This window comes from Hypanus sabinus, chromosome 12, assembly GCF_030144855.1.
Source record: "Hypanus sabinus isolate sHypSab1 chromosome 12, sHypSab1.hap1, whole genome shotgun sequence".
Lineage (NCBI taxonomy): Eukaryota > Metazoa > Chordata > Chondrichthyes > Myliobatiformes > Dasyatidae > Hypanus > Hypanus sabinus.
The window spans coordinates 82,480,297-82,506,100 of record NC_082717.1 but is presented as its reverse complement, the minus strand read 5'-3'; the positions used below and the strand labels follow the sequence as shown (position 1 = coordinate 82,506,100).

Here is a 25,804-nt window from a genome sequence, read left to right as displayed (position 1 = left end):
AAGCCAGTGAAACCAGCTGGTGGCTGCTCTTCGCATTAGCGCAGCTATTTCTGTTCATTTCTGACTTGTAAACAGAAACCTGTTCTGGTTATGAATGGAACCTTGTCATAAACTGTACAGGGATAGTGATCAAAGCATGGGGATCTGAAAAGTAATCTACTTTAAAGTGAACCACCCTTCTCAGCTTTCCTTGTCTGAATCTTGAATCCAACATTTAGAACCTCTGAGACAGCACTTCAAAATTTACCAGTTTCCTTCACTCCAAGATGGCAGCAGTTCCAGCCAATATGACATAAAACATCCCAGGTTGTAAACGCGATGAAGAGTCTGGTAATAATGTGTACAGGCCAGGGAAATTCCCAGGAGCAATTTGTTGATTGGTACAAAGTGAGTGGGAACTCAAAAGGAATCACAGCTCTAAGAACTTCCACTTAAAAATGACTGCCCGAAGCTTCTTTGCAATCATCTTTTACAGCCTGTTCCTGGATTACATGGCAGCCTCTTACAAGTAGAGAGCAGTATTGAAGTGACAGACATAAATTAAAAGTTGTAAGTAAACCCCAGCAAGTTCTGGGAAAAATCTGTAAGCAGAAGCAAATGATCAGATACTTCATCGTGGTTATAAGTACCACTGGGGAAATTAGATGATTATTCTAACTTCATGAATGGAACAATGTCTTTCTTTATTTGGGTGGGCACCACGGTAGCATAGTGGTTAATGCAGCGCTACTACAACTCAGGGCGCTTCAGAGTTCAATTCCGGTGCCGTTCTGTAAGGAGTCCTCAGTGTGGAATGCATGGGTTTTCCCCGGCTGCTCCGGTTTCCTCCCACTGTCCAAAGACCTACAGGGTAGGTTAATTGGTCATTATAAATTGTCCTGTGATTAGTTTAGGGTTAATCGGGGTTGTGGGGATTGCTGTGGCGGCTTGGCTCAAAGGGCCAAAAAGGGCCTATTTCATGTGGTATCACAGAATGAATGAATAAATAAATAAATAGAAGCGATATTTCTAGTATTTGAAAGAGAACTACTTCACTGCTGTCAAGACAAGGATCAATGTGCTATTCCAACCGTGGTTAATAAATATCTGGAAAAATTCTGCAACATAGATCGCAGGGTCACCAGATGCTGCAGGGATTTGCACAGGTGTAGTTTTATTCTCCCTTTCAAAGAGCGCATGACGAGCGTTGAGCTCACATGGGAGTGAAGCATCACTGCCATTACTTTTCACTTTGTAGGAAGAAACGGCCTGCAAACTCTGCCAGAGCTGACATGCATCAGTTGTTTTTTTCACCTTTGAAATAGCCTTCCATAGGTCATACCTGGACTACTTGTATAGTTCTGATACACTAGTCTTGAATGCCACAGGTCTAGCCCTCAGCAGACTACGAATCTCCTTTTTCATCCACGGCTTCAGGTTTGGACATGTCTGATAAGTTCTCGAAGCCACACAGATCTTGATGAAGTCAGTAAGAAATGCGGCGTATTCATTCAGACTCGAAGATGAATCCAGTCCACAGAACTGTAAGCACTGCTCCGTTTCACTTGGCTTCTTGGTCCTCGCCACTGGTGCTGTGGTTTTAGTCTCTGCATATACACTGGCAGTAGAAGTACGGCCAGGTGATTGGACTTTCCAAAGTCTGGGCATGGGATGGCACAGTAGCCGTTCTTGATGGTGGTATAATTGGGTCAAGTGTGTTGGCTCCTCTGGTTTCACAGGTGACATGGTGATAGAGACATCTACAGGCCGGCATTGTTGAAATCTCCCACAATGATAAGGAAGGCATCAGGGTGTCTAGTCTTGTGCCTGTTGATTATGTTGCTCAGTTCCTCCAGTGCCTGCCTGAGATGGAATATATACCCACTACAAGGATGATGGCAGGAAATATCCTTGGCAGATAAAAAGGATGACACTTGACTGCTAGATGTTCCAGATCGAGTGAGCAGGACTGAGACAGAACAGCCGCAATTGTGCACCATGATGAGTTAATCATAAGGCATACTTCACCTCCTCTACCTTTGAAAGGCTGAGCTGCCCTGTCTTTGCGGAGAATGGTGAAACCATCTCACTGCAGTGCTGCATCCGAAATTGCTGGAGTGAACCATATTAAGCAGAGTACACAGCAGTAGCCAAAGAGTTTTTATCCCTACAGAGTGATATTCGGAGCAACACGCACTAAATGTTGGAGGAACTCCACAGGTCAGGCAACCTCTATGGAAATGAATAAACAGTCAATGTTTTGGGTCATGTTCCTTCTTCAGGACTGGAAAGGAAGGGGGAAGAAAGCAGAATAAGAAGTGGGGGAGAGGGGAAAGAGTACAAGCTAGAAGGTGATAAGTGAAGCCGGGTGGGTGGGAGAGGGGGTGGCATGGTAGCATAGTGGTTAGCACAATGCTTTACAGTATGAGAAACCCCAGGTTCAGTTCCTGTTTCTGCCTGTACATTCTCCCTGTGACCATGTGGGTCTCCTTTGAGTGCACCGGTTGGCAGGCAGATTGTCCCATGATTAGGCTAGGATTAAATAGGGGGCTTGCTGGGCAGTGCAGCTTGAAGGGCCTATTCATTGCTGTGTCTCAATCATTAAAATAAAGTAAGAAGCACCGAGGTATTGGGTGGAGAAGGTGAAAGGCTGGAGAAGAAGGAATCTAATAAGAGAGTGGACTATGAGAGAAAGGGAAGGAGAAGGGGCACCAAGGGAAGATGATAGGCAAGTGAAGAGAAGAGGTAAGAGGGGGGCCAGAGTGGGGAATTGAAGTGGAGGGAAAGGGAAAAATTACCTGAAGCTGGTAAAATTGATGTTCGTGTCATTAGATTGGAAGCTATCGAGGTGGAATGCGAGATGTTGCCCCTCCAACCTAAGAGTGGCAGTAAAGGAAGCCATGGACTGATATGTTGGAATAGCAATGGGGATTGGAATTAAAATGGTTGGCCACCTGAACTCTCTGGCAGAGGAGGTGATGAAATTGGATACAAACATTTTGTATAAGAGACATTTGAATGGGCACTTGAATAGACAAGAAAATGAGGGCTATGGACCTGTGTCGGCAACTGGGTTTAGCAGGGTGGGACAAAACACCAAAATGGATGTCATGGACCATAAGGCCTGTTTCTATGTTGTATAACTCTTATTCCATGAATTATTATGTGGGGACGTAACAGGGCAGATGTTGAGTCTGTTTCCTGAGGCCAAAGAGTGTAAGATAAGATACAGTAGAGCGTAGTCTCAAGATTTGGAACCATGTCAAAAAACTGAGATGATGAAATGTGTTTACTCAATATTTTGCAAGTATGCTTGCAGCTGAGATAAATAAACTTTTGACCTCTTACTTGAGTTGGAATGTAAGGGAAGAATGGTTGAGATCGAAGATCAGTAAGTTCTGTGTGGTAGAGCAGACTAATGTGGCTGAATGCCTGGCACCAGTTTCTGTTTCTTAAGGACTCTCCAGGGCCTGGTCTAGTGACAAAGGAGGGTTATCTACCAAAGTATGGGCTTGTAGACTTTTACCAGTGAATTCGTAATTGGGAATTCCTGATACTGGCCAGTGCAGCAAGTTTCTGTTGTAACTTTTCTTTGAGTATGAAGTGTTTTCACCCAAGCCCGTCTCCTGCTGTCTCAAGAGTAGGTATTGCCCTGGTTGATCAGCTGTTTGGGTCATCTATTTCCTGAACAATGAGTTGCAAAAAAAAAGCAGGTTTTGTACACCAGCATCCCACCCAAGTGCCAATGGTGCCTGTAGGTATTGGCTAATATAGATGAGGGGTAACTGTTAGTGCAGAATGAATGTGTATTTTCATTCTACATATTGGATCCCAGGACCCAGTTTTATAACTATAACAGGTTCAGTATTTTCCAACTTCAACTTCTTGTGGTCTATTTGGCAGGTCAAGCTAACATTACTTCCACCATCGTCTCATTTATACATTATATAAGACTGCTTCCAATATATATAGTTTACATTAGTGGCCATTTTATTAACTGTGCCTGCTCGTTAATGCAAAATCTAATCAACCAATCATATGAGAGCAATTCAATGCATAAAAACATGCAGACGTCATCAAGAGGTTCAGTTGTTGCTCAGATCAAATATCAGAATGGGGAAGAAATGTGATCTAAGTGACTTTGACTATGGAATGATTGCTGGTGCCATATGGGGTGGTTTGAGTATATCAGAAGCTGTTCATCTGGGTTTTTCATGCACAACAGTCTCTAGACTTTACAGAGAAAGGTGTGAAAAGCATAAAACATCCATTGAGCGACAGTTCTGTGAGCAAAAACACATTAATGAGAGAGCTCAGAGGAGAATTGCCAGCTGGTTTAAGCTGACAGAAGGGTGTATGTGTGTGTTATAATATTTATTATAAATATTTACTTACTAGTTCAAGAAAAGGTTCCAAATTATTTTTAGCAGAGTTGCTTGAAGGAAAATCTGTATAAATCCGGGCATGTAATTTTGTTTGGGTAACTGCTGGCACATGAGTGATAAATCTGAAAAACCTATACAACTAGCTATTACACAGACTTGTTTATTTAGCAATAGCCTTGCTTCCTTTCTCAGACATTTGCCATCTACCAGAGTACTGTAAATAACTCCTTTAGCAAAAGCATTCTATTCCAAATTTGCAGAAGCCTGAGGTTACGTTTAAAGGCACAGAAGTCAAAACTGTCTTTCCTGTGCGTAGATAACTTATCAGAAGGCTTTGTAAGACCAAGGTCCTATAAATTATTCTGAACATCGAAGTATGTATTGGACAAGTGATCCAATCCTGTCTCATTGGAAGGCTCAAAGGAGCCATGTTGTAACACGGACTGTATATGATGGGATTAGCATGTTAGAATCATAGATCTCAGGCCCACTTTGTGACTCCCAGAGCCAAGAGTCACTGCCACTTCAGTAGTGGAGTGATTTTAGGCAGATGTAGCCATGAAATGCTAATAGGGTCAAACATCTCCTATCTTCAATGGGGCAAAGGCTGTCATTGTTGGGAACCCAAACAGTAAAGGAGGAAGTTTGACTTGGGAATGGACGTCACTGAAGCCCCCCAGACTTGCCAGTAGTGGCTTAAGAAAGGGAGTCCTGAAAGTGTAACTGTATCTTTAGGAACCAGAATGCACTGTGTGTTATGACCACAGAGATGATGCTGCAGGCGGCATAGTGTAGTGGTTAGCACAACACTCTACAGTACCAGCGACCCAGGTTCAATTCACACCGCTGTCTGCGAGGAGGTTGCACATTCTCTCTGTGACCACATGGGTTTCCTCCAGGTGCCTCTGGTTTCCTTGCACAGTCCGAAGATTCACTTGTTGGTAGGTTAATTTGTCATTGCAGATTACAGCTGTGTTAAATTGGGGGTTGTTCGGTGGTGCAGCTCGAAGGGCTGGGAGGTCCTTTTCCACATTGTCTCCATATGTAAATAAATTGCCAAATGTTGTTGTTGATTGGATATATTATGCTGTCCTTCCATGCACGTTATTGATGGCTGGGTGCCAACCCAAATCTGGTGCGTGTGATATTACACTTGATCTGAAAAACGAATCAAATGCTGCACCAAAATATTACCTTTTACGACAGAATTCCTATCCCAATGTATTTATCACTGAGTTATTTATGAACACTGGATATGAAGCCCTCTGAGCCTTCGGAAACTTCCATATCGGGTTATCTTTCTAATACAAAGATGGTCAGCTTGAATAAACTGCAAGAACATTTTCCTGACGAAGGGTCTCGGCCTGAAACGTCGATGGTGCTTCTCCTTATAGATGCTGTCTGGCCTGCTGTGTTCCACCAGCATTTTGTGTGTGTTGCAAGAACATTTTCTTACAGGTTTGAAAGTGGAGAAGATGTAGTTAATGACGGGGGTTATAGAATATAGAAGAAGGAACAGTACAACCCAGGGACAGGTCTTCACCCATGATGCTGTGCCAAACCAATTAAATTGTTAATGAAATGCCCAACTAAACTAACACCTTTTGTCCATACAATATACATAGGCTTTGATTCGTGTTCTTATTTAAGAGCCTCTTAAATGCCGATATTGTACGTTTCCACTACCACCCCCAACAGTGTATTTGAGGCAACCACAACTCTGTGTATTTAAAGAAGAGGCAACTTGCCCTATACCCTGGGGGACAAAAATATCAATGCCTCGTGTAATCTTAAAAACTCCTATCAGGTCTCCCCATGACCTCCACTGCTCCAGGGAAAAAAAAACACAACCTAAGTTTATCAACCTTTCCTTCTAGCATATGCCTCTAATCCAGTCAGCATCTGAAGTAAATCTCTCCAAATTCTCCATGCCCCTCCTATAATGTGATGACCAGGATTGAACACAATACACCAGATGAGGCCTAACTTTAGTTTTATAAAACTGCAAGGTATTTCCTGACTCATTAACTCAGTTCTTTCACTAATAAAAGCAAGCATGCCAAATGTCTCCTTTACCACCCTATCAGTCTGCTTGGCCACGTTTGGGGAACTATGTACTAGAACCCCCTTATCCCTCTGTACATCAACACTTGCCTTCACATCTGATCTCCCGAAGTGCAATACCTCACATTTGGCAGGATTAACCTCCATCTGTGATTTCTACATGCAGCCGATCTAAATCCCATTGTAGCCTTAGACAATTTGCTACACTATCCACAACACCACCAGTCTAGTCACAGACCTCCGGCAGAGTATGCTCCATCGAACTTATCACCTGTGGGTGAGCCAAATCGGAATCCAAACAACCAAGTCACCATGGACTCCTCTTGTGTCATGATGAGGCTGCCCTCAGGTGGAGGAGCAACACTTCATATTCTGTCTGGGTAGCCTCCAACCTGGTGGCATGAACATCGATTTCTCCTTCCAGTAAAAAAAAAGTTTCCTTCCCACTCCCCTCTTCTCTTATTCCCCACTTCAGACCCTTATCTCACCTGCCTATCATTTCCCCCGGGTGCCCTCCTCCTTCCCTTACTCCTTTGGTCCACTCTCTTCTCCTATCAGATTCCTTCCTCAACAGCTCTTCCCACACACACTCGGCTTTACCTATCGCCTCCCATCTATCTTCCTTCCCCTCCCTCCACCTTTTTATTCAGGCATCTTCACCCTTCCTTTCCAGTCTTAAAGAAAGGTCTCAGCCTGAAATGTCACTTGTTTGTCATATCCATGGGTGCTGCCTGGCCTGCTGTGTTCCTCCAGCATTTTGTGTGTGTCAGAATCAGATTTAACATTACTGACATAAGTTGTGAAATTTGTTAACTTAGTTGCAACAGTACAATGCAATACATGATAAATATAGAAAAAATATAAATTGGGAACTGTGTGTATATGTATGTGTAAGTGTGTGTGTGAGAGAGATAGTCACACATATACACACACATACACACAGCACCTTTAAAAAGTATTCACTCACCTTGGAAGCTTTCATGTTGTTTTACAACATTGAATTACAGTGGATATAATTTGGCTCTTTTTGACACTGATCAACAGAAAAAAGACTCTTTCATGTCAAGGTAAAAACAGATCTCTACAAAGTGATCTAAATTAATTACAAATGTAAAACACAAAATAATAGATTGCATAAGTATTCACCCCCCCAACTTCAAGTCAGTATTTAGTAGATGCACCTGTGGCAGCAATGTCACATTGCATGGAGATTGGGACTGAACAGCCCGTTTCAAGTCCAACCACAAACTCTCAATTGGATTGAGGTCTGACTTGGCCACTCCAAGACATTAACTTTGTTGCTTTTAAGCCATTCTTATGTAGCTTTGGCTTTATTCCTGGGGTTATTGTCTTGCTGGAAAACAATTCTTCTCCCAAGTTGCAATTCTCTTGCAGACTGCATCTGATTTTCCTACCTCTATTTTGCTGCAGTCATTTTATCTTCTACCTTCACAAGCTTTCCAAGGTCTGCTTGCAGTGAAGTGTCCACACAACATGATGCAGCCACCACCATGCTTCATGGTAGGGATGGTGTGTTTTTGATAATGTGCGGTGTTCGGCTTATGCCAAACAGAGCGTTCAGTCTGATGGCCAAAAACCTCATTTTTGGTTTCATCAGACCATAGAACCTTCTAGCTGTCTTCAGAGTCTCCCACATGCCTTCTGGCAAACTCCAGCCAAGATTTCATGTGAGTTTTTTTTCCAACAATGGCTTTCTCTTTACCACTCTCTCATGAAGCTGTGACTGGTGAAGCACCCAGGCAACAGTTGTTGTATGTGCAGTCTCTCCCATCTCAGGACTGAAGCTTGGAACTCCTTCAGAGTTGTCATCAGTCTCTTGGTGGCCTCCCTCACTAGTCCCCTTCTTGCACGGTCACTCAGTTTTTGAGGACGGCCTGCTCTAGACAGATTTACAGCTGTGCCATATTCTTTCCATTTCTTAATGATTGACTTAACTGTACTCCGAGGGATACTCAGTGATTTGGAACTTCTCCTGTATCCATCTCCCGACTTGTGCTTTTCAATAACTCTTTCATAGCATTGCTTGGAGTGTTCTTTTCTCTCCTTGGTGTAGATTTTGCCAGGATACTGACTGACCAGCAGTTGGACCTTCCGGATGCAGGTGTATTTTTACTACATTCAATTGAAACACACTATTCTGCACGCAGGCCTCTAAGAACAGATCTCCATTTAATTAATTATGTGACTTCTAAAACCATTTGGCTGATTTGGTGTGTCACCCCCACCTCCCCCCGCTGCTCAGCACGCTGAGATTGCTACCAGTTGTTTTGCTCTGAGCTGAATAATAGCCGGCAGGGTCATTTCACCCAATGATGCAAAGGGGTTGACAAGAAGTAACAACAAGCGTCAAATACCATTTCACAAGAAACCTGCGGATGAAGAAGATGTCATTCATCTCATTTTGGTTCATGTCCAAAGTCTAAACTCCACATTTCCCCTTTCCGTCTAATTAGTTTTATTCCCCAATTTTTTTGTCCATAAATACTTTGCATTATCCCATTGTTTGGAAAAAGTTGCTAGTATCTGTCCTTCAATTTCAATGGGTGAGTCCCTTAATTTAAGGTGGTATTCTAATTAAACATTTGTGATAAATGTTTGAATTGAATGAACTTGAGGTTGAATGAACCCGGCCTTTTCTCCTTGGAGCGACGGAGGATGAGAGGTGACCTGATAGAGGTGTATAGGATGATGAGGGGCATTGATCGTGTGGATAGTCAGAGGCTTTTTCCCAGGGCTGAAATGGCTAACACAAGAGGGCACAGTTTTAAGGTGCTTGGAAGTAGGCACAGAGGAGAACTCGGGCAAGTTTTTTACGCAGAGGATGGTGAGGGCATGGAATGGGCTGTTGGCGATGGTGGTGGAGGCGGATATGATAGGGTCTTTTAAGAGACTCCCAGATAGGTACATGGAGCCTAGAAAAATGAAGGGCTATGGGTAAGCCTCAGTAATTTCTAAAATAGGTACATGTTCAGCACAGAATCGTAGGGCCAAAGGGCTTGTATTGTGTTGTAGAGTTTCTGTGTTTCTATAAACAAGAGATTCTGCAGATTCTGGAAATCCAGAGCATTGTCCTCTCTCTCTCTATCTCTCTATCTCACTCTCTCACTCACACACACAGTGCTGGAGGAACTCAGCAGGTCAGGCAACGTCAATGGAAGTGAATAAACAGTCAATGTTTTGGGCTGAGACCCTTCAGGACTGAAAAGGAAGGGGAATTGTGCCAGAATAAAAAGGTGGGGGGAGGAGGGAAGGATAAGTCACAGAGTCAGTTTGGAGTTGTGGCCAGTGTAGTTATCCACACTGGTTCAGGAGCCTGATGGTTGTAGGGCAATAACTTCCTGAACTTGGTGGTGAGAGACCCAAGTTTTCTCTGCTTCCTTTCTGATGGTAGCAACAAGAAGAGAACATGCCTGGATGGTGTGGTTCTTTGATGGATGCTGCTATTTTTGGCAGCTCTCCATGTAGATGTTTTCGATGTTTGGGGGAGGGGACTTTCCTTGTGATGGACTAGGCTGTATCCGCTACTTCCTGTAGTCGTTTACATTCTTGGGATTCCATATCACGCCATGATGCTCCTCATTGTGCATCGATAGAGGTTTGTCAACAAAAAACTATGTTGTATCTCCTTTCCAGCCTGTAAGTTTGCATTTTGCTATTTTTCCTCATACCTCAGAGCACTGACATTGACCATGCTGTGTTGCTTCCTGTTGGATGAGATGTTGGACCAGTATTCCATTCATAAAAACATAGACTGTATAAACAAATTAATGTAGAAACAGCAGCATTTTTCTGGAGAGGGGACTGTCTGTTGCAGTTGGTATAGCAACTGTTTCAGACATTTCCGGCTCTTGCGGGAATTGAGCCAGTCCTGAACCTTATTACTGAATATGTACTGAATGATTGTCCATTTTAAAGCAATATCTGGGGTTTGAAATGGTTGTTGTTGGGATAAGGCAATGTGGAGAGCACTAAGAAGTTTTCTTAGCAAATTTTAATGTTTCTCTGTCAATAGACTCATTAGCAAAGTTTTAACCATAAGAATATATACATATTATAAAATTATATTTTATTGTGAAGATCATAGACCATAAGATATAGGAGCAAAATTAAGGCTTTTGGCACATTGAGTCTGCTCCGCCATTTCAACTTGGCTGATCCATTTTCTTCTCAGCCTAGATCTTCTGCCTTCAATATACATAAAAATTTGGCCACAGATTTACTACTCTCTGGCTAAAGAAATCACTCCTCATTTCCATTCTTGAAGAACGCCCCTGTATTCTGAGGCTGTGTCCTCTGGTCTTAGACTCTCCCACCACAGGAAACATCCTCTCCACATCCACTTTATCAAGACCTTTCGCCATTCGATAGGTTTCAATCAGGTCACCCCTCAACTCTTCACAATTCCAGTGAAAACAGACCCAGAGTCATCAGATGCTCTTCATATGACAAGCTGATTAATCCTGGAATCAATTTCGTGAACCTCATTTGAACCCTCTCCGGTTTCAGCATATCCTTTCTAAGATAAGGGCCCCAAACTGCTCACAATACTCCAAGTGAGGCCTCACCGGTTCTCTATAGTCTTGCTTTTGTATTCTAGTCCTTTTCAAATGTAAATTGTAAAGTTATATTGATATTAATTCCATTTTCGTAGCAGAAAATTTAGTTCTGATGGGAAATATTTTATCGGTGTCGGTGGTAATTGATCTACCAATGCCAACCTTACTGACAAGTACAAATCCAAGTGCTCTTCAGTGTGGTGATGCTTTCTGCTTCCATTACTCCTTCAGACAAAATTCTTAGCCTCAATATTACCCACTAGATGAAGTTTTCATCTCTCCTCTAATGCTTTCACCAATGAAATCCATGCCCTGCGATTTACAACTCTAAGAAAAAAACAACAGATTTTTCTTATTTATTTAGTTCCTTTGTAATTTTATGCACTCTAGAGTGACAGGCTCTTTCACAGTGGCTGCAGCTGAAGGAGGAAGGTGCTCTGGATGATGTGGCCCTGACTCTCTTGTTAATGAGCGTGTTGGTCCTATTGGAATGTGTACATTCCAATGTCTCTTTATACTTATGCCACCCAATATCCTCTATTCCCCTGTCTTATCCCACACCTTCTATTTCTGTCTAAGGATTTCCTCCTCCTACAAGGCTAATTTTTTGCCTAATCTGCAAACCTCTTTGTCGTGTCTCTGACATTCGGGTTTAAACCGTTAATATACATTACAAAAACCAAGATCTATCTCCTGTTGAGCTGGTTACGACACTCCCAGTCCCTTAATCAATTGTTGACCCTGTACTTCCTGGCACGATATGCCTCCATCTCTTGGATTCCATTTGCTTTTACTGTCATGACCTATCTGCCACCTTGTCAGAAGGCTTGCTGAAATCTACATGGCATATTTGGAACACACTGACCAACATGTCAGTCAGGTTAATAAGACAGGATTTTCCTTAAAATACGCTGATTGCCCTCTGATTAACTTGTGACTTTATAAATGAAGAACCATACTTTCCCAGAAATGGATTGCAAACATTTGCTTGTTACTAAACTTAAGCATCTTTTTTAAGCATCTATTTCTTTCTTACTCTTTTGCTCTTCTAATTCCAACGTGTTCACGATGTCCAATTCCAGTAAGCTGTTGGGGTGCTCGGATGCCACTTTGGCTTCAGTCAAAGGTGTATTTGTTCACCTCTCACAATTACAAGTCACTGCTTGACAGTAAAAACTTCAAGTACTTCAGAACTGTCACGTCAGCGAGTTGATCGATAGCAACGGAGCTGGGTTTATTGTGAACTGTTGTTGTGTTGTTGCCTGGACCTGTTGTGTGCCAAATCGGTGCACAGTTCAAAATAAAATATGTGGGAGTGGTAGTTTTGGACACTTCTATTGTAATCACAACAACCTGTTGGACATCAGTAATGTAGGACGCTGCAAGCCCAATTCAGTGGTTCAGTGGTTCATTGGCGAGATTGATGGCGGGCGAGCTGTGTAGCTTCATTTGTTGTGCGGACAAGGTCCACTTGCCTGGGACTTACCTGTTGTGGATGCTGGTGAAGGAGATGCCGGAGCAGACTGTGTACCACTGGATTTCATACTGGTTTAGGGGCTTCTGTTGATGCTGCCCTCTAGTGTTTGCGCAGTGGAAGAACAAACTGGACCAGGACAGCTCAGGGACTTGATATATATTACTTCTGTCTTCGAGACTGTTTTCTGAAATCATAGCCAAATGAACTATTTATGCTCTGTGCTGTGTACAGTTTGCTGATGGCACTGTGTTTTGCACCTTGGCCTAAGAGGAATGCTGTTTCGTTTGGCTATGTTTGAACGATGATTAAGCTTGAAACTTAAACTTGTATGAAATATACTTCTTTTGTCATATCTTCTTTGTCTTTTGATGCCCCTAGATTCAGCAGTTACACACCAACTCTTTGTGGGAAAATGTTTACCTTCAACAACTTTCTTGAATGCCTCCTGGTACTCTGAGAGTGATTTAACTGCAAAACTATTTTAAGGTAATTCTTACTAAACCACTTATGATCTAGTAAAATTGCGCTTTCCACAAATTAGAATTTTTGATTCTATTTTATCTTCATCCATTTCCATATCAATGATAAATCTAATTGAATTATCACCACCACAGTAATGCTCTCATACTGATACATATTCTATTTCCTAGCAACTTTCACTAAAGCTGAATCCAGAACTTCCCCTTTCTCTATTTGTTCTTTCTTCTGTGCTGATTTGCTAATATCAGTGCAGAAGATTCTCTTGTATGTAATTTAGGAACTCGATGCCTTTTTATATCAACTCTGTGGAAGCTAGTTGAAATCTTCCAAGGTTTCAAGAGCAAAGCAGCTGAGCAGCTGTTACTATTACCTCGCATCTGCGAGGATTCTGAGTTCATTCCTGACTTGAGCACCCCGTGTGGACCCTGAATGTTCTTCCCGTAGTGGTGTGGCTTTCAGCTGTGTGCTTCAGATTCCTCCCACTTTCCAAATACACGTTGGCAGGCTAATTGGCTATCACAAATTGGTCCTCACTGCAGATATGTACAATAACAATCAAAGGAGATTCGATGAGCATGTGAGGGAGTGGATAAGTTATCAGGCTATAAGGAAATAAGGGGAGGTGGAATGGGACGACCCTGCTGGCAGCCACCATGTGGCTGATGAGCTGAATGGCCTGTACAGGTTTCTCCCACTATTCAAAGGTAGAGCATTCCTGTGAAATAGTTCGTAAGCCAGAATGTCGTAAAGTGAAGAAGCAATTACCATTTATTTATATGGGAAAAATTAGTGAGCATTCGCAGACCCAAAAGATAACCTACCAAATCATGCCAAATGACCTAAAATAACAGTAACATATAGTAAAAGCAGGAATGATCTGATAAATTCACAGCCTATATAATATAGGAATACTTTTCAGCAATTATTGCAGCACTGTCCACCGCAGCGAAAATCTCAGGCAAGCACTCTCGGCAGAAGCACTCTTTCCTTTGAAGCTACCAAGTAACACGTAAAAATACACAGCCTGTATAAAGTAGAAATAATGTATGTACAGTGTAGTTTCACTTAACGGAATTGGGAAGACGGTGAGCACACTGATGATGTTGTGTTAGGCTGAGTCGTCGGAGGTTGGGTGGTGGGAGACTGGGGTGTCATCTCATCGTCGTCTGTTTCCATCAGAGCAGGCAGGTCACCTTCTTCTATGTCTGCCTGCCTCGATGTTGAAGGTTGAGTTTCATCATCTGCTGTGGCTGATGTGGAAGACTTGAAAAACGACAGTATGCTTGACTGCTTAGCCTTGCGCATTTTTCTATCATACAGTTCTTTGTAAGCACTCAAACCGTCCTGCAAATATGCCCTAAGCCTACGTACCCTTTCAAAATTAAAGTCCTACTTTTCTGCAATCATTGCAGTGTTGTCAATCGCAGCGAAAATCTCATGCAATTGCTTTCCGTTCAGTTCCTGGACATTTTCACTTTCAGGCCGTTCACTACTGCATTCGGTTTCAAATGTTATCCTTTCCTCTTCATCAGCTCTTCATCTGTCAGTTCTTGGTCATGGGATGCCAAAACCTCTTCAACATCATCTTCGTCAACTTCCACAAACCCTTAGCCAAGCTCACTATATCCTTCCTTTGTTCACCATGATCAAAACGCTTAATTATGTCTAGTTTTACACTAAGTGTAAAACACCCTTAAGTGCTCTTTTAGGTCTTTTCCGATACTTAGAACTCGTCTTGCTAATGGATGCACAAAATAAATCAACATAAAGCACAGTTGCTCACAGGCACATGTTTAAGCAATGCCTGCTAGAATACAGTTCCGGGGGAGGAGCTTGGCTGCTCGGCGTGCGCTGCCTTTCTTTGTAACAGTGAAAACACCTTCTGTTAGCGAAAATAGGTCTTTTGTAACAGCGAGGTGACATAGAGCGAACGTTCAAAAAACTGGGGGGGGGTGGGGGGCACCTGTATTATAATAAGAAAACAGTAAATGGCTGCCTGTTTTTGCACTTCTCAATTTTACCTACAATTCTGCTTTTCTATCCTCCTTGGGCTGCTGTGTTCCTGTTATAGCATGACTACCACCTCTGTACTCTTTACCTCGACCTGTCCAATTGCATTTGATGTTCCTTCCAAAGTATCATGTCTTCTTAAAACTGTGATTTAACTAGCAACAGCAATCTCACCATTTGCCCTAATCCTTAGCACTGGACAATATCACTCCCCCTTTAAGCTATCTTTTTGACGTAGGTGTGGCGTTGCTGCAGAATTTCTTTAAGCCCTATCTGTGATTGGGGGAGTGTGTACGTGTGTCGGAGTCACGAGCAGTTTATTTGGAAACACTCTCACTTCTGTAGTGGTTTAGAGTGTGAGTGGAGTGCTGAATTGCCCAGGTGGCTGTGGCAGATAGTGAGCAAAGCCATAGGGAGGACATATCTACCTGACATTGTCTTTGTTAATTTACATGTTGACATTTAATTGCCATCTGTCTCTGACCACGCCAGAGAGAATGAATTTTAGAAGAGGCTCGTGAGGGGGGCTGTCATTTATGAGTCCAGGAGTGTGTGTGTGCACACATATGCATTGGTATATTGTATATTTCATAGATCTTGAGCAATTGAACTTGTATCAAAGGGATAAAAATTTATTCAATATGTTGCTGCCCTGACGTAACAACTTTGAGATATTTGGCTCGAATTAAAAGATTGCAAAGGATCTTCAGATATGGGCAACTTTTTGAGAATAACCAGTTGTGAGAAAACAATTTTTGCTTTGGCACCAAAAACTAATTACTTTGTGGTCAAGTGAGAAAGGATTAGGTTTATAATTAGTTTAAAAATGAAGTGAATGAACAAGCTTGTTTTCCAGATTTAAGCTTAAGAGCAAGCAGCTGTGTGTTTAACATGTAGTTTCAACACTGAAGAACTGGAGTTGCAGGGCATCTCTTAAGTTTTTTATAGTTAATGATCAGCAAGCTGTTTTTAACATTACGAGCTGAGAGGACACTGGAAGAGAGTATTGCTAAACTTTATGTTGTTTTCTGATTTGCGGCCAGTTTACAATGTTACCTTGCTTTACGGGTTTAAGGAGAGGATAGTGCTGTCATAGAATTTGGCCAAATTTGTTTTGGCTGGTGGTTTTGCAACGCACATCAGTATTTCCTTCAGCATGGAATAACCATTAAATGTCTTTGATTTCAGGTCCGTCTGTCTAACTCTGGAGCTTTCCCAAATAATCACTGAGAATGTCAGGTCTGGTTGAGCCGAGGAAAGGGAGTTTTTTTAAGGTATTGTAATCTTGTTACAGTGCTTACAGAAGTAATTTACAAACCACTTCAACGCGTGTCCTTGCTTTTTTTGCTAGTTTCTTTTTTCCTTTCGTTATTTCTTCAGCCAAACCTCCACCGTTCTGCCTGTTGCTTTTTATTTTGGTCTGGGTGGATATCGTAAGTGGGGGGGAGGATGCAGTCGAGCAGTTCAGTCCTGTCAGTGCTTTACCATCAGTGGACATGCCAGGAAGCATGCTTGAGCAATGAGGAAATGATCCCACCCTGGCTGTGTTTCCTTTTTTCCTGTAGACATACTGCTGAGACAGTCAAAAGCTCAGCTGCAAATGTTAGTAGATTAATTAGGGACAGAGTGGGTGAGAGGACAAGTACAAGCTGATCACAATCCATCAAATGGACTCGTAGAAGGTAAGACATGTTTAACAAGCCTAGATGAACTTCATCAGCGTGCTCGATATAGATGTTATTTATAATTGGCTGCCAATTTGACAACTTTTGATTAAAGGCTGTCAACATAAATGACTCTGGATATTATTAGAGTCAACTTTTTTTATGTAGAGGCTGCGATATGGAAGGAGAATTCTGCAGGATGTAATTGGTACTCAGGCATCTGCTTTTCACCGTAACGTCAGTGAAGGACCGGTGACACGAACTGGTGCTCAGTGCACTACATTAGGTGACACAATAAAAGTGTAGATTGGAGCAGAAAATTGCAATGATAGATCACAAAGTAAACATGTGCAAAACTGCATCAGCTGGAATTTGTTTGTGGAAGTGCAGGGATATTGGACCCAAGACAAAGGGGCTAGTTTAATTTTCTGAATTTCTGTTCAGATTCCATATCTAATTTCCCTTTTGTTGAGTTTCCTTTTGGCGTTACAAGAAGTTATTAACCACGTCAATGAGTTCTTCACAAGAGTATTACAAACCGCAAGTTAACACCAGACCACAGTGAGGTACTAGGAGGTATAGGTGGTTAACTTTAAGCAGCTCTTTGGAAGAAAAGTGGCGAGGTACTATGTTTAGAGAGGAACTTTTTGAGCTTAGGTGGGGGACAAGAGATCTGAAGGCTATCAGTTAAATACAGCAATGGGTAGAACACTTCATCCAGATTAGATCCAGTAAATGAGCTGGTCCTTAGCAAAGAGTGACAGAGAGAGGGATGGACTGGGTGTTTAGAAGAAATGGCGTAATCATTCGCAATAATTGAAGAAAATTCTGTTCTTCCAGATGCTGAACAGACTGAAAATTTAAAAACAATGAAGCGTGTGTGTGGAACCAAAATTGGTTAGATTGAGAAAGCTTGTTCTCGCTGCTTTGTATCTGCTTCTGAAATCCCTTTTTGTTGCATAAATCTTCATAACTGAAGATAATTTAAAGCTAATAAAGCTATATTGAACTTTATTTATATTATAAACTGCTGCTCTTTTTTCTGAGTGATGTAATACAGTCAATATATTTCATATTCTCAAGTGAAAATATATGCATTGTGATCCAATGCATTGTCTAGTTGGTTGAAATGAGAAATACTGTGACTAATTGTAATATACCCTTGGGCCCTAAAAGCTGTCACATAAATGCAAGCGTGTTCCTTCATGGTTATAGCAGAAGTTGGGTTAACTGGTTAAAAGACTGGAGATTCTGTTTTACATAACTGCCCTTCTGTAAGAAATATAAACAAAGATAATCGGTACTTATGTTGGCAAAGAGCTTGTTTTCACAATGTGAGTTCTGTGGAATTCAGTTGTCGTCACCACAGTTTAGAATTTAGGAAGTCTGTTTGTAACCCAGCTGATGCATATTGCCACATGTGACTTTGTTTTCTATTAGCCGCAGTGGAATTTTTAATGGAACAGCCTGCTGCTTCTTTAAAACTTATCTCCAACAATCGTAAGCATGCTGTTTAGATAGTTTGAATTAGGTCACGAAAGCCATTCCTATTGAATATTTTTGTTTAAAGTGCGTCTTGCCTGTCCATTCTTTACTTACTGTATATATAATGCCCTGATATGATGTTTAAGTCGAGATCTATTCATTTAATATGTCATTTTTATTTTTGAGCATCTCACTGTAATGCTTCCTCAAACAGAGGTTCTTCAAACAATCATACTGAGATGCATCAGGATGAAATGGTTGTTATATTGGTTTAGGTTGAGGCAAACCAGTTTGACTTTTAGGATGCAGTTTTGGAATAACTGATGACAGTCGTGATTTGAATTTGTCCAGAGATGCTGATGTATACTGAAGGTATCAGTGGTCAGAGTTGAACTATCCAAACCTTGCAAAGTAGTTGACGTTTAGAAAATGTTTGAATCTTTATTGAAACCAATATAACATTAAAACACTGTAAATATTGACTTTGTAGGCAACTCAGTGTACATAGGTTTACAAATGAAAATAAAGTAACAACCTAACCTTCATATCTTACTTAATTCCAAGTTTTTATGTGGACACAGCTCACCCAGTAATTAAATAAATCAGTTGCTGTCCATCTGTGCAGATCGATCTGGTAGTTTCCTGCTAAACTGCCCTCAATGTTTTCCCATTGTAATGCAAAAGAAATTGAGACAAACCTCTCCCTTTATGATTGTTCCTGCTATACGGTATACTCCCAAGTCAATACATCTTAATCCTTTAGGCTCAGTGCCATTAAATTTTCATGGGAAAGTTGTTGTGATGGGAACTTAAGGCTGATTTATACTTGTGCGTTGCACCTATGCCTTAGGGACCGTGTACCCTACGCCATAGGGTGGTGCACACCTCCCCAAAAAAGTAATTTGTGCATCGAGGCGACGCAGAGCGCAACAACTGTGATTGGTCCGCTTGGTAGCATATCATTTCCTCCTACGCATTTCCGGTTGCTTCTTCTCCACCATGTCTGTACACCGATGCAAAATAAATGAACCAAATTGTCAAATCTACCTGCCGACATGCAAAAATGTTTGAAATGCATTTCCTCGCCCATGTCTCTCACGAAGAAACTCAACACAGGGGCATTGAAACCCCACCGCCAACTAGCGTTTTGGCGCACACCAACACATGCTTACAATGGCATAGAGCGACGCAAAAGTGAAAATTGGGGTTATGGCGTAGGCTACGGCATAGCCCGTACGCACAACTATAAATCACCCTTGCTAACACGTGGAGAATTTTTTTTAATATATACTCTGGAAATGCTGCAGACAATCAGACTGTAAAACCTCTGTGGAGAAAACCAATAAATGTGCCTTGGGTTAATCCTATTTGTTGAAAGTTACTTGTGGACGCTTCTGTATTTTTTAAGTTACTTTAAAGAGGTTCCTTGGTATCTTGTGACATGCTGGATAGAATTTTTGGTCAAACAAGAATTATGTATACATCTTACTAGTGGTACTTGCTTGTGAGGCGCTGTTCTCCTTTAAGCACCTTTTGTTACCTGTGGGATGTTGAACTCCATTATTATGATTGGATATTATGGTGAATCAAAACCAGAAGATACTGTGCTCCAAGGTCATGCCCAGGCCCAATTTGGAGATTTTTATCCCCACTGCGGTAAAATGGCCCCTGCAGATTCTAAATCGCCAACTATAGAGCAAAATTTAAATTGTGTGGCAAAGTATGAGAAAAAGCTAAAATAAACCAAAATCTCTGTACATGCAGTTTTACATTTTCACTGCTAGAGATGTTTGCTGTTGGTATTTGTGATCATTGGTCACTGTCATCAGTTGGGTTTGTGGAAAATTGGATCAACAGAAAGGAATTATCCTGCTGCTTTACCACACTTATTTATGTTTACTAATATCTGCAGAAGAATTTGTGAAATAAAAATGTTTGAAATGACCTGACAAAATGCTTTATTTGTAATAAACAATGTAAAAAGCTCAGTTACTAACATTTTTAATTTACTGTTTTCTATACAGCTGATAGTCCACTGAATCACTTTTTTTTCTGCAATACTTTCAGGATCTTTTACAAAGGTCAATGTTATTTAAGAGGTCCATAAAATGCCTGCATCAATGCGTTCGAGAGTGCCTGCCTTCAATGGGAGTTCTAATGTTTCATTGAAGTGCAGGGGAAATCCTGCCCTAAATACTTAGTGTTCTCAATGACGTTAAAGCTTCTGCAGACCAGTTAACTAGTTATTAGCACCACACCTTTCCATGATCTAACAATAGACTCTTGACTGCTTATCACAGCTGGTTGACACGCTTGCATCCGAGATTGGAGAACTGAAAATGGTCAATTCAGTTTCTGATTTAGACGAAGATGCTCACTATGCTAGGTGGCTACGGTGAGTTTACATGCATATTTAATAATGCATACTTTAATGCACAACTTATTGCTGATGACCTCCATATTAACTAATTGCCTTTCAGCATGTACTGTATTCTAACCCTTAACTCTATGTGGAATTCATCATTCTTTCAGATGAGTTTCACAGTGCCACTGAGAGTGGTAATGTCTTGCTCATTTCTCAATTTATTTATTGATTTGTTTTTTGGTTGGTTGATTGATTGAGATGCAGCACAGAACAGGCCATTCTGGCATTTCCCTGTGCTACATTTTTGGTTGATGGGGAAGCAGTAGTGAATCCATGTTAAGTTTGCATGCATTCAGAAACAACATTACATCCTTTAATTGTTCTGTGGTTAGAGTCCACAGAATTTTGATTTAGAGCTTGCCACTTGTGGTCATTGCAGATTGCTTTACTTTGTTCTGAGATGTTCAATTGGTGCATAATTTCTACCATTTGGGTTCCAGTAGGTACACTTAGTGTAAGAGAAATGTATACAATATACACCCTGAAATTCTTTTTCTTTGCAAACATCCAGAAAAACAGAGGAGTGCCCCAAAGAATGAATGACAGTTAAATATTGGAACCCCAAAGCCCCCACCAGCAAAACAGCATCTGCACCTCCCCCCATCGAGCTCTCAAGCTTGCAGGAAAGCATCAGTAAAGACACAGACTTATAGTATCCCAAAGACTACTTGCTTATGCTTCTCTCATATTGCCCAGTTTGTTCCTCATGCCAGAAAGCTTTTAAACTAAACTTACTTGTGCAGCATGACTTAATATTAATATAAATATTTCCACTTAACTCATCACATATACAGAGCATTAGAAACAGGAGCTGGAGTAAGGTAGAGAGTCCTTCAAAAATAAGAGAAAATCTGCAAATGCTGGAAGTCCAAGCAACACCCACACAATGCTGGAGGAACTCAGCAAGCCAGGCAGCATCTATGGAAAAGAGTGTAGTCGATGTTTCGGGCTGAGTTAATCCTGATGAAGGGATTCGGCCTACATGTTGACCGTACTGTTTTCCATAGATGCAGCCTGGGCAGCTGAGTTTTGTGGTTAGAGCCCTTCAAGCTTGTTTCACTACTCAGCAAGATCATGCTAACCCCATTGATTCCCTGATTTTCATAAACGTTATTAATCTCTGTTTTAGAATGAATGCCTGAACTTCCTCAGCTGAACAGACTCATTTCAGTCTTTGAACGTAGAACAGTACAGCACAGGAGCAATGGTGTGCTGAACTAATTAAGCTAGTACCTGAAATCCCACTAAACTAGTCTCCTCTGTCTACACAAGTCTCCATCACCCTATTCACGCATCTATCTAAAAGACTATTAAATACCTCTTGTGTACTTCCCTCCACTAACACCCATGATAGTACATTCCAGGAGCTCACCACTCTCTGTTTAAAACAATAACTTCACCAGCCCATGTCATTTGCACTTTAAATGCATGCCCTCCAGTGTTTGATATTTTGACCCCAGGAAAAAGAGATTGGCTGTCATCTGTCGGTGCCCCTCATAATCTTATTAACTTCAATCTGTCGACCATCAGCTTCTGCCATACCAGAGAAAACTACCCAAGTTTGTCTAACCTCATAGCACATATCCTCTAATCCAGGTGGGATCCTGATAAACCTGTTTTGCACCCTCTCCAAGGCCTCCACATCCTTCCTATAATGGGGTAATCAGAAATGAATGCAATGAACCTCATGCAGCCTAACCAGAGTTTTTTTAAAGCTGCAACGTAACCTCCCAATTCTTGAACTCAGTACCTTGAATAATGAAATTAGTGTATTATGCACCACCTTTGCAACCCTTTCAACACATGCAGCCACTTCCAGGGAGCTATGGACGGACTCCGATTCCTCTCTACAGCAGCACTTTCGAGGGTTCTGCAGTTAACTGTTATGTCACTTTACATTTGCTTCCCAAAGTGCAGCACCTCAGATTCGGCCAGATTATCTGCACTTACGTCTGCAGCTGATCTATAACCTGCTGTATTCTTAAACAACCCATCCCTTGTTTTCAAACTGTGTCCCTACATCCTCTCTCCTCAGTCAAGAAAACATTTAACCTGTGAAGTTCATGAAGAACTTTGTGATCTCCTTTCTTTCTTTTAAACAGTATAGAATAGAAGCTTAACCTACTCAATCTCCCCATCTCCAGAAAACACACTACTTTTGGGACCAGCCTAATTGATCTGTGCTGCACTTCCTCATGGCAAATATATCCTTTCTTGGCTAAGGAGACTACATTTGTACACATTGTCACAAATGTGGTCTTGCCAAAGCCTTATAGGATATCATTATTTCTGTAATGAAACCCTATGTACCATTTACCCTTTGAAAGAATCACACAGTCCCTCTCCCTTGTCTCTGTCCAATACAGCTGTAGAATTGCTTTTTGCTGTAAACTATTTATCCAATCCCCTTAATTTTTATTGAGTCTGCTTCCATCCTTTTTACAAGCAATGAATCCAAGATAGAAACATAGAAAACCTACAGCACAATACAGGCCCTTCGGCCCACAAGGCTATGCCGAACATGTCCTTACCTTAGGACTACCTAAGCTTACCCATAGCCCTCTATTTTTCTAAGCTCCATGTATCCATCCAAGAGTCTGTTAAAAGACCCTATCGTATCCACTTCCACCACCACTGCCGGCAGCCCAGTCCACGCGCTCACCACTCTCTGCGTTTTTAAAAAACAACAACAGCTTACCCCTAACATCTCCTCTGTACCTACTTCCAAGCACCTTAAAACTATGCCCTCTTGTGCTAGCCATTTCAGACCTGGGAAAAAGCCTCTGACTATCCACACGATCAATGCTTCTCATTATCTTGTACACCACTATCAAGTCACCTCTCATCCTCTGTTGCTCCAGGGAGAAAAGGCCAAGTTCGCTCAACCTATTCTCATAACACATACTCTCCAATCCAGGCAACATCTTTGTAAGTCTCCTCTGCACCCTTTCTATGGTTTCCACGTCCTTCCTATAATGAGGAAACCAGAACTGTGCACAATACTCTAAGTGGGGTCTGACCAGGGTCCTATATAGCTGTAACATTACCTCTCTACTCTTAAATTCAATCCCACGATTGATGAAGGCCAATGCTTCGTATGCCGCCTTAACCACAGAGTCAACCTTCGTAGCACCTTTGAGTGTCCTGAGGACTCGGACCCCAAGATCCCTCTGATCCTCCATACTGCCAAGAGTTGCTATTAATGCTATATTCTGCCATCATATTTGACCTACCAAAATGGACCACTTCACACTTATCTGGGTTGAACTCCATCTGCCACTTCTCAGCCCAGTTCTGCATCCTATCAATGTCCTACTGTCACCTCTGACAGCCCTTCACACTATTCACAACACCCCCAACCTTTGTGCCATCAGCAAATTTACTAACCCATTCCCTCCACTTCCTCATCCAGGTCATTTATAAAAATCACAAAGAGTCCCAGAACAGATCCCTGAGGCACACCACTAGTCACTGACCTCCATGCAGAATATGACCTGTCTAAAGCTACTCTTTGCCTTCAGTGAGCAAGCCAGTTCTGGATCTGCAAAGCAATGCCCCCTTGGATCCCATGCCACCTTACCTTCTCAATAAGCCTTACATGGGGTACCTTATCAAATGCCTTGCTAAAATCCATATGCACTACATCTATGGCTCTACCCTCATAAATTTGTTTAGTCACATCCTCAAAAAAAAACTCAATTAGGCTTGTAAGGCACGACCTGCCTTTAACAAAACCATGCTGACTATTCCTAATCGTATTATGCCTCTCCAAATGTTCATAAATCCTGCCTCTCAGGATCTTCTCCATCAACTTACCAACCACTGAGGTATATCTCACTGGCCTATAATTTCCTGGGCTATCCCTACTCCATTTCTTGAATAAAGGAACAACATTCGCAACACTCCAATCCTCCGGAACCTCTCTTGTCCTCATTGATAATGCAAAGATCATTGCCAGAGGCTCAGTAGTCTCCTCCCTCGCTTCCCACAGTAGCCTAGGGTACATCCTGTCCAGTCCCATTGACTTATCCAACTTGATGCTTTCCAAAAGCTCCTGCACTTTCTCTTGCTTAATATTTACATGCTTATGCTTTTCAGTCCACTGCAAGTCATCCCTACAATTATCAAGATCCTTTTCTGTAGTGAATACTGAAGCAAAGTATTCATTAAGTACCTCTGGTATCTTCTCTGGTTCCATACACACTTTTCCACTGTCACACTTGATTGGTCTAATTCTCTCACATCTTATCCTCTTGCTCTTCACATACTTGTAGATTGCCTTGGGGTTTTTCTTAATCCTGTCTGCCAAGGCCTTCTCATGGCCCCTTCTGGCTTTCCTAATTTCCTTCTTAAGCTCCTTCCTGCTAGCCTTATAATCTTCTAGATCTCTATCTTTACCTAGTTTTTTGAACCTTTTGTAGGCTCTTCTGTTCTTCTTGACTAGATTTACAACAGCCTTTGTACACCACAGTTCCTGTACCCTACCATCTTTTCCCTGTCTCATTGGAATGTACCTATGCAGACCCCTACGCAAATATCCCCTGAAGATTTGCCACCTTTCTTTCATAGGTTTCCCTGAGAACATCTATTTCCAATTTATGCTTCCAAGTTCCTGCCTGATCGCCTCATATTTCCCCTTACTCCAATTAAACGTTTCCTTAACTTGTCTATTCCTATCCCTCTCCAATGCTATGGTAAAGGAGATAGAATTGTGATCACTATCTCCAAAATCCTCTCCCACTGAGAGACCTGACACCTGACCAGTTCATTTCTCAACACCAGATCATGTACAGCCTCTCCTCTTGTAGGCTTATCTACATATTGTGTCAAGAAACCTTCCTGAACACACCTAACAACCTTCACCCCATCTAAACCTCTAGGGAGATGCCAGTCAATATTTGGGAAATTAAAATCTCCCACCACAATAACCCTGTTGTTATTACACCTTTGCAGAATCTGTCTTCCTATCTGCTCCTCAATGTCCCTGTTACTATTGGGTGGTCTATAAAAAACACCCAATAGAGTTATTGACCCCTTCCTGTTTCTAATTTCCACCCACAGAGACTCCGTAGACAACCCCTCCATGATTTCTTCCTTTTCTGCAGCCGTGACAATAACTCTAATCAACAGTGCCACGCCTCCACCTCTTTTGCCTCCCTCCCTGTCCTTTCTGAAACATCTACAACCGGGCACTTGAAGTAGCCATTCCTGCCCCTACACCATCCAGGTCTCTGTAATGGCCACAACTTCATAGCTCC

General features: G+C 41.8%; 1 protein-coding gene across 10 annotated transcripts in view; it reads left to right on the top strand.

The window, feature by feature from the left end:
- The window catches only part of LOC132403056 (ras and Rab interactor 2-like), a 172,448-nt gene that overhangs the window by 96,725 nt on the left and 49,919 nt on the right, over nucleotides 1-25,804 (top strand). For 3 of the 10 annotated variants that reach the window (XM_059986289.1, XM_059986291.1, XM_059986292.1), the window contains exons 2-3: nucleotides 16,161-16,246; nucleotides 20,422-20,516. The exons of 1 other annotated variant lie outside the window; for it this stretch is intronic. In XM_059986289.1, the coding sequence (XP_059842272.1) occupies nucleotides 16,205-16,246; nucleotides 20,422-20,516 (137 nt within the window). In that variant the 5' untranslated portion in view covers nucleotides 16,161-16,204. Of the gene's footprint in view, nucleotides 1-12,860; nucleotides 12,969-16,160; nucleotides 16,247-16,537; nucleotides 16,655-20,421; nucleotides 20,517-25,804 lie in introns of those variants that run through there. 6 more of the 10 variants (XM_059986295.1, XM_059986296.1, XM_059986290.1 and 3 more) reach the window with 5 other exon arrangements.